The 12214-nt window shown below is 50.4% G+C and overlaps 1 protein-coding gene and 1 long non-coding RNA gene across 10 annotated transcripts in view; both read left to right on the plus strand.

Moving 5' to 3' along the window:
• The first annotated feature begins 49 nt into the window (after positions 1 to 49).
• On the plus strand, positions 50 to 7224 carry CFAP97D1 (CFAP97 domain containing 1). 9 transcript variants are annotated; one of them, XM_045299412.1, is made up of 6 exons: positions 50 to 1293; positions 2101 to 2171; positions 2874 to 2992; positions 3794 to 3917; positions 4444 to 4500; positions 6872 to 7224. In XM_045299412.1, the coding sequence occupies exons 1-5, from the start codon at positions 1170 to 1172 to the stop codon at positions 4498 to 4500; spliced, it is 495 nt and encodes a 164-aa protein (XP_045155347.1). In that variant the 5' UTR covers positions 50 to 1169; the 3' UTR covers positions 6872 to 7224. The 9 variants fall into 9 exon arrangements, with proteins under 9 accessions (XP_045155347.1, XP_045155343.1, XP_045155345.1 ...); XM_045299408.1 differs by lacking the exon at positions 6872 to 7224 and adding an exon at positions 6599 to 6839; XM_045299410.1 differs by lacking the exon at positions 6872 to 7224 and adding an exon at positions 6603 to 6839.
• A 1694-nt stretch (positions 7225 to 8918) lies between these two features.
• LOC123522742 overlaps positions 8919 to 12214 on the plus strand; it is a 21103-nt gene continuing 17807 nt past the window's right edge. The window contains exon 1 of the long non-coding RNA XR_006680962.1: positions 8919 to 9075. This is a non-coding gene — a long non-coding RNA (uncharacterized LOC123522742). The remainder of the gene's footprint in view (positions 9076 to 12214) is intronic.

Here is a 12214-nt window from a genome sequence, read left to right on the forward strand (position 1 = left end):
CTCTCAGGCCCCGCCCCGGACCTGCAGGGAACCGACCACGCAGGTGACCAGAACCCAGAAGGTCCTGTTGAAAGTGCAGGTTGGAGAGGCCCTGTTCTGGGGCACACAGACTGGGAGTCCACCGGCAGAAAAGCTTGGAATCTAGGAAGGCAGCCTTGGAATTCTGACCCTGGTCCTCCTTTCCAGAGCCCGTTTGCTGAAAAACAGAGAGAATAATATTACCATTTAACTCGTAGGTTGTTGGAAAGGTTCAACATAGCATTTAGGGAAAGCGCCCTGCAGCTGGAGGGAGTCCCGCATGACATGATGTGGTGTGTGAAAGTATTGAGCATTTACTATGTGCCAGCTCTTTCCAAGGCAGCTGCCAGCCCGCTTGGAGCTTCGCAGTGCTGTACTTACTGAGCTGCCCTTAGTGCAAAAAGCAGTCTGTCTCGGAAGGAAACCACTGTCCCCCACTGCCAGGAAAATGCCAGCCCTTCCCTGAAGGAGCAAGTCCATTCCCTAGAACCCAGAAACCCCACATCCGGAGCCCAACTCCGCCACAAACTTGCTCTGTCTTCTCGTTGCTACTCCGGGTCTCCCACAACAAAGGGGCTGGAGGAGAGTTATCTTTCCCTCTCCCCAAAGCTGGGTCACCTGCTGGCAGAGAAGCCAAGACTGGAAAGACTACTCCATGGCAGGCCCTTCCTGAACCCCTAATAGCAGTCAACCTCAAAACGAAACAACAAAACCCTAAACCCACTTGGTTCCCACTCACAGCAAACCCCATATGACAGGGTAGAACTGCCCCCTGTGGGTTTCTGAGACTGTAAAATCTTACATCTTTAGAATCTGACAGCCCAGGATCCGGAAGCAGGTGGGCATTTCCTTACTCTGTGCCTTCTCCCCCACCAAAGCACGGCACCTTTCCCCTCTGGTGTTGGCACCTGCAGCGCCAGCAGGCAGCGTGGCTTCCTAGTCCCTTGAACCTCATTGTGGCTTGAGCCTAGGGTGGAATTCAAGGTAGGAGCTCAGGGACAGGCAGGCCGGCTCTGTGGTGCCTTTGCCTCTCCTGACACCCCGTCCCTGATGTCATAACTGGGTAACTATGACAACCTTTGGTGGGACAGCTGAGCACTTCACAGAAGAACCTAGGACCCTCATTTCTGAAGTGAGATTAGGAAGAGGAGATGAACAATTCCCTGGATTACCTGGCCTACCCTGTCATCGTCTCTAATCACAGGCAGAGCACAACCTTCAGGAGGAAGCTGGACTATGGCCACTACATATGTCACAAGAATAGAATACAAATAGGTACGGGGCAATTTGGGCTGGCTACTGCTATTAGGAAGGGGGCCCAGTGGCATCATGGGTTACAAGTTAACCAGCAGGTCGGCAGTTCGCACCCACCAGCTGCTCCACAGGAAAAAGATGACGCGGTCTCTTTCCATGGAGTTGAATCTCCGAAACCCACAGGAACAGTTCTACCCTGCCCTATTAGGTCACGAGGAGTCAGCATTGACTCAATGGCAGTGAATTTGAGGGTTGTTGTTTTTTTTTAATTTTAGTTTGACTGCTTTCAGGGAAGCCAGCGCAGTTTGTGAATTGGCAATGACATAATCTCCTCTGTGGTGTCTTCAGCAGACATTAGAATCAGTAACAACATTTAGCTACCACCTGGGAGTTCACTTGATGTAAACACTCATTTAAACTCTCTCCAGCTGAAGGAACCTAGAACGAGACTAGGGTTTTAGCACCCAATCAGCAGTCTTGTAACACTGGGGGAGGGGGAGAGAGAGAGAGAGAGAGAGAGAGAAGAGAGAGAGAGAGAGAGAGAGAGAGAGAGAGAGAGAGAGAAGAAAGAGAGAGAGAGAGAGAGAGAGAGAGAGAGATGGGAAGGGCATTTATCTTTGTGGTGTTGATGTTTTCTGGCCCCTTATCATTTGATTGTCAGCGCACACTCTTCCCAGGTGCCAATCCGAGGCAGTAAATGAACCTTCTTGTGCTGGATGAGGCTCAGAACTCAAAACCATGCTTACGTGCTGGCAGTCGTCTCCGGAACGTGGGTGGGTTCTCTGAGGAACCCCTGTGCTATAACTTGGCGCTCTTTTGTCTCTCTAGTGAAACCTGCTGTTGACACCAACCCCCCCATGACGCACACAAACCACATCTTAAAACTGAGCAAACTACAGGTATTTGTTCTTGCCATCTGCAGCTGCATTTCCCTCTGTTTCCCCTCTGTCCTGAGTCCCTGGGTGATGCAAACAGTTAATACGCTCGGCGGCTAACTGAAAGGTCGGCAGTTCGGGCCCACCAGAGGTACCTCAGAAGAAAGGTCTGGTGCTTAACTTCTGGAAAACGGCCATGGACCATCCTGTGGGGCACCTGTCTACTCTGACACACACTGAGCCAGAAGGGATTGGACAGCAGTCCAACAACATGGTTGGCTGGCCGCTAGCTCTAGTCTAAAGACACCCAGGTCTGGGAGCCTTCTAAGTGCCCATCCGAAGCAGCCCTGGTGGCCTAGTGGTTATGCATCGGGCTGTGATCCACCAGCTCAGCAGTTTGAAACCACTAGCCATTCTGGGGGAGAGACGGAGATCCTGATCCAGTAAAGAGCAAGAGTCTCAGAAATTCGCAGGGGCAGTTTCTATCCTGCCCCACAGGGTAGCTGTGAGTTGGCATCGACTCAATGGCAATGAATTGGCTGGAAGTGCCCAGCTAACCCAAAGATTCGTGAGTCCACCTCACCCCCCTCCGCAGCACGCCAGATTTCTTAACAGTCCATCTCAGTCTCTGCGGTGACCCTCAGAGAGCCCCCTTTGCACCTCCCCCGGAGAGGGGTGATGCTCGTCCCCGTGTGTTGAAACAGGCGCGGTGGGGTTTCTTACCAGGGTGAACAAAAGAAGATCGACAAAATCGAATATGAAAATAAGCAACTGTGTCAGAAAATCGCTAATGCCCACCGGGGCCCCGCCAAGGTGGACTGCTGGAACGAGTATTTTTCCAAGAGGTAGTGTTCGCCCGCTTTCATCTCCAGAAGGTCCCCACTCCTTGTGGGGTTCTAATGCGAGGATCCCCCAAAGGAGAGAAAAACTTAAGAGGACTTATCTTAAGGGACCTCCACTGAGACCCTGTTTTGGAGGACGAAAACTCCCAGCCCCGGGCCCCTGCTCGGTGATTTCAGCTCTTACGGCCTCGAGGGAGTCCTAGCTGGCATGTGCTGCAATTTGTAAATGATGATCCAGCATTGATAACATCTGTTTCACAAGTATTTCCTGACCTACTAGGCACTAGGCCTGGGGAATACTCAAGGTCTGGTGGGAGAGACTTTTATGTAAATAATGAGGTCGTGTGACTAAGAAGAATTTAGCAGGGTCTGAAATTCAGTGGGTGGGGATGGATGGATGGGGATGGGGAAGTGCCCGGATGCATTTCTATATTCTCAGCTCTATTCTGAAAGGGGGTTGAAAGCAGAAGAGAGTGGGGTCAGAGCCATTTGTGTTGTAGCCCCCCTCCTCCATTCTCAGTGTGGGTTTCACATTACAGACACCTGGGACCCAGCCCAGGTTCCACCCCACCCCGGACTACCAAGTAGACTCTTCGAGTTCTGGGCAGCCAGTAAGGAATCACTGATCGAAACCCACAGGTTCTTTGCATGTTTCAACAGCCAGGTAGCCTGAGGTCTCAGGGTTTGGGGATACAGTGTGCTCCCCACCCCAGGGCAGCCTGCGAATCAAGATTTCAGGACTGCCTCTTGCTTCCCAGAAGAGCATTGACTTCTTCACCCATCTCAGGTTTTTGTGTCTTTCAGCTTAAACCGAGAAGCAAGGAACCGGGAGCTAGTGAGAATCACCGTGGAAAATCAGGGCATTCTGAAGAGGCTCGGTGACCGCAAACCCCACTACGACCGCAGGGCATCTGAGATAGACTGGCAGGCACGTGGGCACTGTTCTTCCTGAGCACACACAGGCTCCTAGCAGTGTTTAGAGGAGAGAGAGTCTAAAGAGGGAGCCCCTGGGCTGCTGAGGAACAGATCAAGTGAACCGCAACAATTGTTCAGAGAAAAACCTCAGGAGTGAGCAGAGCAGAGCGACTGACAAGAACAAACCATCAAGCAAATAGCTCACGAAATCTCCTTGGTAGCAAAGCTATTATGTGTCAGTTTCAGAAACTAGTTTATAGCTTCATCTCGCATCCCTTAATTCTTTGAGACAGGCTACATGTACAAGCAGAGGAGGATGGGTACAGGATCCAGTTTGTGGTGGATTTGCTTTGTGTAGGGATAACCCTTCTCTTAAGAAGCAGGGTGGAGGGGAGCCAGTGCTGGCGTTTGAACTATTTCTGATCCCGGCTTAGGTCTGTAAACCTTTTCTTAGTCACCTCTGGGATGGCTAGCTTGGCTTTCGCCCCAGCTCTCTAGTGTTGACATAAATCGACCTTTTTCTCTCTCTCTCCTTTAAGAACTCAAGACGCTACATCAGAAATACGACAAGGTATCTTCTCTCCCAAGATGAATAGGTATGTCAGCATGTAGCTGCTCTTGACTACAGGACATCCTAATCCTCGCTGCACTTAAAAAGCCCAGGGAACTGTACCGATGGGGAGCCAGGGGCCCGGTTAAGAGGACGGATTTTGCTCTTTTCATATAATATTGGCCATCCAGCCTGCAACTTAGAGCTAGTTCCCGGGCCTCCCTCACTCCGTAGAACTAGGGGAGGATGTCGTCTTTTCTCATCCCACTCAGTTTGTTACCAACTTTGAGAAGTGATTTGTTCCCATCGGACATACATGTTTCTTCCTGGCTTTAATGTTGTGCCAACGTGATGGGCGGGTTTCTGTGAGGATTCCGTAGGATGGCCAGGGTGGCTTTCTGCATATTGTAACGCTGTTAGGGCTGACTGTTTTTGCTTTGTTTGAGGGTTGGGGATAAATGGACATCCAGGCTCTCCAAAGGACAGTTCTAGACACTAATGCTTTTCCCCCTCTTTCCGCCCCCTTCCCCCCACTAAATGCAAGATTTGTCACCAGGGGAAGAATCTTGAGAAGGCCCTGGGATTTCTTAGCTGCTTAGAATCGCAAGACACTCCCAAATGGCTTGAGCACTCAATCTTAGGATGCTACAATAAAGCTTGGAACATAAACCGAGTCCGTTCCATTTAAGATAACCTACTTCAGTTGACTTTTAAGGCAATTAAAAAGGGTGTACATTCTCACCCCAAACCCGAGACAGAAAGAGATGGAAAGACGCATGAGTATTTCTAGGTGGGGTCCCTGGAACGAGAGAGGGAAAGAGAATGGTAGAGCGAAAGAGAACACTTTAACCCTTTCAACATACATCATCACCATCATGGGGGGAAGAAAAGTTTGAGTGAGAGGGTCCAGCCACAAGTTCAATTCGGTCCAAAAGGGGATGGAAAGCACATGACAGTGTTAAGGGTCAGACGGCACAGAAAACAAATGCCACGGGAGGAAAGTCTTCGTGGGCAGACAACACTGGAGAAGAGTGCTTTGTGGAAATAGCCATGCATTCACAGGGCAGCAATAGTAAAACTCAAAAATATCTAAAAACACGGGGAGACTATGCCGCATGAGTTTGCAGGCTGACTTTGAGTCTGACTTTTTTTCCCACCTTTTTATTTCGATACAATAATGGATTCATGGGAAGTACAAAGCAACGTACAGCGAGGGCTCCTGCAGCCTTCCCCCAGCCTCCCCCGTGGTCACATCTTGTATAACTATAAGACAATAGCAGACCGGGTATTGACATGGGTGCACTTTATAGTGCATGTTCCAATTTTACCAGTTCCAGATGCACTCCTCGGTGCTGTGTGTAACTTTGTGATTTTATCACAAGTGTAGCAACCACCACCACCTAGCCACCCCTATTAGCCACAGGCATTCTCTTCCCTGCCCCTCCCTAGTCCCTGCCGTCCATCTCTACCGTTACATTGTTTCAGGAATGCTCGATAAGTGGAATCATACACTATGTATCCATTCTAGTTGGGCCTTCCCTCCTGGGCCCCCACTATTCAATATTGTTTCCTTTCAGTTCATCTAAGCCAGCGGTTCTCAACCTTCCTCACGCCAAGACCCTTGCATACAGGTCCTCATGTGGTGGTGACCCCCAACCATAACATTATTTTCGTTGCTACTTCATCACTGTCATTTTGCTACTGTTACGAATCTGGTGACCCCTGTGAAAGGGTTGTTTGACCCCCTCAAAGGAGTCGCGACCCACAGGTTGAGAACCACTGATCTAAGCGGTCCCATGTACAAATACTTCATTCCTTCCCTGGTAGGAATGGGCCACAGATAGTATAACTATGTACCTACTGAAGGGCCTTTGGGTAATTTCTTGCCTTTTGGCTATTATACTTGGGCACACGTTTCTACATGAAAATGGAGTATTTTTCTAAGCTACATATCCAAGAGTACTGGATTTTATGGTTAGTCCTTTTCTATGAACTACAAAATTCTTCTAACGTAGCCGTACTGTTTTACATTCCCACGGCCTTATACAAGCATTCCAGTCTCTCCGCAGCTGCATGGACGTTTGATGTGATCGCATGTGGGGCTCTGACCTGCGCTGTCTTTTCATTCACTAATCACTGGCCAGGCAGACCCTCGTCCAGGTGCTGATTTGCCGTGTGTGGATCCTCTGCAGGGACATGTCTTCGGCGATGTTCTGGAGTTGTGTGGGGTCCTTTTTTCATATCACATTTTGGGACTTCCTGAGATCTTCCAGATCAGCAGTCGGCAAACTTTGGAGAAGAAAGAGCCAACCCTGTCCTTCACAATTTAAAAATTATTTGAAAGCCATAAATGCGTATTTTAAGAATGAAATCATTATCTGAATAATAGCCTTTGAATTTTTTCTGTTTTACTTCAGAGCCACATGCATGTCCTGAAAGAGCCGCACGGGGCTGAAAGCCCGTTTGTGGGCCCCTGTGCCTTTGTCAGCTGTGCCGTGTGTTGGCTCTGTGCTTGGCAACTGTTTCCTCCCAGGCTATGCCGCCTTGCCTCCTCCTTACCAGGGCAAAGGCTTTTCACTTTGATGAAGCCCAGTTTATTGATGGAACACTTGTTTATCTGACCTATATCAATGTTAGTATGCTAGCTTTGAGATTATATTATAGGCTTGCAAAATGTAACTGGGGGGGCGGGAGTTGGATAAGAGTACATGGGATGTTGTATATCTGCATGTGAATCTGTACTTGGCTCACAATAAAAGATTAAATTAAATCAGTAGGTCCAAGCATGAATTCTAGCCGGCTCCGGATCATCTGTTAAAAGAACCCCCAGGGAATCTAGGACAGATGAACCTCTCAGGACCAGGGGTGACAGTGGCGATACCAGGAGGGAAAGGGGGTGAAGAAAGGGGGAATGGATCACAGGGAGCTACATATAACCTCCTCTCTGGGGGACGGGCAGCAGAAGGGTGGGTGAAGGGAGACGCCGGACAGTGTAATATAAGATACAATAATAATTTATAAATTATTAAGGGTGCATGGGGGAGAGGGGAGGAGGAAGGGAAGGGGAGGGGGGAAAAAAAGGAAAATGAGCTGATTCCGGGAACCCAAGAGGCAAGAGAATTTTGGGAATAATGAGGGCAACAAATGTATAGATGTGTTTTATACAATTGATCTATGTATTGTGATGAATTGTATGAGCCCCAATAAATTGATTTTAAAAAAAAAGAACCCCCATTCTTTAGACCTCCGGGCTAGAAATTGGGTGGGGGTGGGGGGGTTTCACCTTTTCCTTCACGCCCATTCTCATCCTCCCTCGCTCCCTGTTGTGGGGGTCCTGTGCTGTCAAATCAAGTGCAAGAACTGCCCATAGGGTTTCCTAGGCTCTCATTGTCATGGGCACCCATCATCCAGGCTTTTCCCCAACGGAGCCTCTGGGTTGCTAACTGAATAACTGACCTTTGGGTTCACAGGCAACCACCAGGGTGGCAACAATGGGCTCGAAACAGCAATCATTGTGAGGAAAGCACAGACCGGGCAGGGTCACTATGAGTCGGAACCAACCAGGCAGCAGCAGCAGGGACGCCTCGCTCTCGTATGGGCCACCACCGCCACTAGGCACATGGTCTCAGTGACACAAAAATGTGTCCCCGCCACACTCCGGCTTATCAACGTCAATGACTTACCATTGCTTCCAGAATGAGCCACAGCTCTTAATCCGCGAGGGCCCCTCCATTCTTCAAGTAACAGAGACCACATCTGGTCACCTTACCCTAGTCCCCGGTTCCTAGCCAATTCAATTCCCTGATGGGCGGGATGGGACTCGGAATTGCATTTACACACCTTCCACTGAAATGTATTCGTGACCAGATGCATCTCTCTGGAGCAGACCCCCCTGTCCCCTGGGGGCCCTGTCCTGTTCACCCTCAGGGATGCCGCAGCTGTTGACGTGGCTTGTCTGGGGGATTGGGAAGCCGCCCGCACAGGAAACAAAGCAGGCAGTGCTTGTTCATGCCGGTTTCCTGGTATCTAACAGAGTCGGCCTAGGGCAGCGGTTCTCAACCTGTGGACATGACCCCTTTGGGGCTCGAACAACCCTTTCACAGTGATGAAGTAACAACAAAAATCATGTGATGGGTTGGGGTCACCACCACATGAGGAACTGTGTGAAAGGGTGGTGGCATGAGGAAGGTTGAGAACCACTGACAAGTGTGTGAGCAATTGCAATCTCCGCAGGCCAGTATGAGACGCCAAAGTGAAGGCCAGGTGGATGGGGTTTGCCAGATGCCGGAGGACCCGCCCCCCAGGTGGAGCTTGCTAAGTCGTGGCCTGATAAGGGATTCTCTGAAGTGATTGGACCAGGAGTGTTTTCCTGTCCTGAACTACTTAAGACCAACTGGCTTGGTTTCAAATCCCACCTCTGGAGATTCTGGGGCTGCCGAGAAGTCGCCACGAAAGTTCTGTGGGTGTTAACGTATTTAGGCGGCGCTACCAGGTGAGCTGTGAGTGTCCTGGTGTCTGGAGGGAGACTTCCAAATGGATAGCACGCCCCCTTCTCCCAGCACTTCCCTCGCAGCCTGGATGCCTCTTCGACTTGAGTGACCAGCTGGAAGTTTACACCCAGGTAAGGCTCTCTCTCTCCAGCAATCATGGCCACGCCGTGTACTGTTATAAATGCCAGTTGTGAACACGTTCCTTTCTTCTAAGTCAGTTATTGACCAGGTAGCTTCCATCGTTGTTGTTGTTGTAAGGTAGTCGAGAGGCGCCAGAAACCGAATCAGCCAAATTAGAGCAAACAGGTTTTATTGGGGAGAAAAACCCAGCCTGGGCGAAGTCCCACAGTCCACAACGTCCAGGCTGGGGGAGTCGCACTGCAGGCTACAGGGGTGATGCTTATATGGACAGGTGTGCCCAGGTTTCTGGAATGTAAGGTGTCTTCCTGGTTCCGGGTGTATTCATGCCGGGTGCAAGAGAGGTGGGCGAGAACAAAGCAGGCACTGAGTCAAACGGGCCGTGCTGGGTGCAGAGTGGAGGGTCGAGAGCAAAGTGGGCACTGAGCCAAACGGGCCATGCCGGTGCCGGGTGCGGGAGCGTTGGGTCGAGAACAAAACGGGCCATTAGCCAGCTCTGGTCAGCTCCGCAGATGTGTGTGGGAGATTCAAGGCCACTTGCTGCTAGTTGTTTCAGCTAGCTCTGGTCAGCTCCGCAGGGGTGGGGGAGATTCAAGGCCACTTGCTGCTAGGAGCCGGCCTGGTATTGATCCGGCTATATATTCCCAACTCTTTGGTGATAGGGGAGGCGACTCTTCTGGCTACTTCCTGCGGGTACTGGGACGGCGTGGGAGGGGCTTACTGGTTGGGAATGTCTGGCTCCTGTGGGAGAGGACTGTAAGGGTGCAATAACATTTGATTAACAGCAACATGAGAAATTTTTTGCATTCGGTTGTGAAGAAAGTTCAGCAAACAGGGGCCAGAAGTAGCAGAGTGAAGTTATAAGAGGGGTTATTAAGGGAGCAACCCAACCGATGAATGGATTAGACCACCAACCTCTTTGTAAGATGCTGGGGGGGGGGGCGTCTCACCAGATAGCTTTTTTCCCAACTTACGAAGTTTGTTTATAGTGGTTTCCACCAACCCAGATTCGTTAACATAATAGCAGCCCTTATTCAGGTATACAGTATACACATTTTCCCTTTATCGGCCGTTAAGAGGTCTAGGGTTTTTCTGTTTTGTAAGGCTACTTGGGCTAGGGATGTTATTTGGTGCTGTAAGCGATTTAAAGATAATGCAGGGTTTTTTAATTGCCGCTTGCAGTTTGGAGGACCAGCTTTTGAAGAGCTCAGAGAGTGGGACAGGGCTCCTGCCCCCATTCCTGAGCCAACCAAGGAAGAGGTTACCGCTAAACCAACCATGACAGGGAGAAACACCGCCCGTGTGTGTCTGGTGGTGCCATGGGAGGGGTTTTGCAGAGCACTGACCTCAGGGACTGTGTACATAGTTCGCTGGGGAACCAGGGTGTTTGCTGTACATAGATGGGGTGGGGAAGGAGTGGAAAGGTTTTTTATCAGGGTGCCATTGCACCAAAAGAATCCGCCTGGGGGGGCATTGAGGGGGAAAGTGAGGTTACTTGCGGTGTTGTTACAACCTTGTCCCTGGTCGGAATAGCAAAATGGCCATTTTTTAGCAGTGGGTTGTGGAACAGGGGAACTTTAATTACTGGTGGAAAGGCATTTTTTTCCATGTAGTTAAACGGTTGAAGTAAAGGTACTGCTGCCAGAGGAGCTCTATGGAGGGCAGCACAAAGGAAAGAAGAGGAAAGATTAACCAGGTAGGAATTGTTAAGAAGGGCTGCCCCTTCTTGGATAACGGTGAGCCAAGAAAAAGGTTTTTCCTTGGACCTCTGTCCTGTAACCTGTTTTTGAAGTTCTTGTTGGACTTTCTGGATTAGCGGGTTTGATCAGCCAGCCAGTGTGTATGTCAGCACGATAGATATATAACCTGAGAATGGCGTTTTCACCATGGCTGGAGTCCAAGGTCAGGCGCAGGACGAGTTTTAACTAGGACTTGGTTTCCTGGGGAGAGGTTAGGGGCTGGGTGCCCAGAAGAGGTGTTTTTTACGTCCGGAAGGTGTTGGTCTGCGTAGGACCTGAGTGAATTGCGGAGCAAAGATAGAGTGGGTAAGTAAGTGGAGTTTCACTCTGAGGCAGAGAATAGTTTAGGACAAATGGACGGCCGTATAGAATTTTAAACGGGCTGAGACCCGTGGGCTCCCTGGGGGAAGTCCGGAGGCGGGTTTAGGCCAAGAAAGGCTACGGAGAGCTTAGTTAACTGGGACTTTATAAGTTCGTTGGCGCGCTTAACCTTGCCTGACAAAGGGGGGAGGGCGGGGTGATAAGGAATATGTAGCTTCCAATCCACTCCCAGGGTGGCTGAGACCTGTTGGGACACCTGTGAACTGAAGGTTGGGTGACAGGATAGCGTGTGGAAGGCCAAACCTAGGGATTACAGATTTTAGGAGCGTTTGAGCGACAACATTTGCTGTCTCCCGGCTGATAGGGAATGCTTTAATCCTCCCTGAAAAGGTATCCACCAAAGTTAGCAATTATTTAAGATGTTTCTGTTTAGGCATGTGCGTAAATTCAATTGCTCAGTCCTCACCGGGGAGGTTTTCACGGAATTGGCGGAGGTCTCTTGGAGGCTGAATCTTGCTCTGGGAGGAGCGGCTGGTCCCAGGGTGGCGACAGCGGCAAACAGGCGATGGGCAGCGTGAGGCTGCTGAGGTCTTAGGGAAATGGAGGCCTTAAGGCATTGTAAAATGTCTCGTCCGACCAGTGTCACAGGACATGAGGGGATTATTAGGAATGTATGGGAGAAAGGGTATTGGTTTAAGACGCAGAGCAAGAAGGGGTTTTATTGGGTGTTGAGGAGATACCATTAATTCCCATTACAGTGACCGTGGAAGGGAGACGACGCCCGGCATACGAAGGAAGGATGGAATAGCCCCCATGTCCAATAAACCAGAGGGGGACTTACCCGCTACCTGGATGGTGGCCCTGGGCTTGGCTGGGGTTATTGGGGTACCGAGTGCAGGCATCTTCCTCAGCAAGCCCCAGAGGCTCACCAGCCAGGAAGGCCTGTGATGAGGCTCCGGCTGACCCTGGCTGCTGGCACAGCCGGGGGAAGCCAGCGAGCGACAGTCAGACTTCAAGTGCTCTTCCTGGGGGCACACTGGGCGCAGCTTGGTGGGGGGTTGGGGGTTTGGGC

Source organism: Echinops telfairi, unplaced genomic scaffold (genome assembly GCF_000313985.2).
Source record: "Echinops telfairi isolate 266 unplaced genomic scaffold, ASM31398v2 ScPeMD7_7458;HRSCAF=8496, whole genome shotgun sequence".
NCBI classification, from domain to species: Eukaryota; Metazoa; Chordata; class Mammalia; order Afrosoricida; family Tenrecidae; genus Echinops; species Echinops telfairi.

Bases quoted from the DNA above. Each gene is read 5' to 3' on its own strand.
- CFAP97D1 (XM_045299412.1), top strand. From the start codon at position 1,170: ATGAACAATTCCCTGGATTACCTGGCCTACCCTGTCATCGTCTCTAAT. The intron at 1,294-2,100 runs GTACGGGGCAAT...TTGTCTCTCTAG, and splicing joins CAAGAATAGAATACAAATAG to TGAAACCTGCTGTTGACACC. The intron at 2,993-3,793 runs GTAGTGTTCGCC...TGTGTCTTTCAG, and splicing joins AACGAGTATTTTTCCAAGAG to CTTAAACCGAGAAGCAAGGA.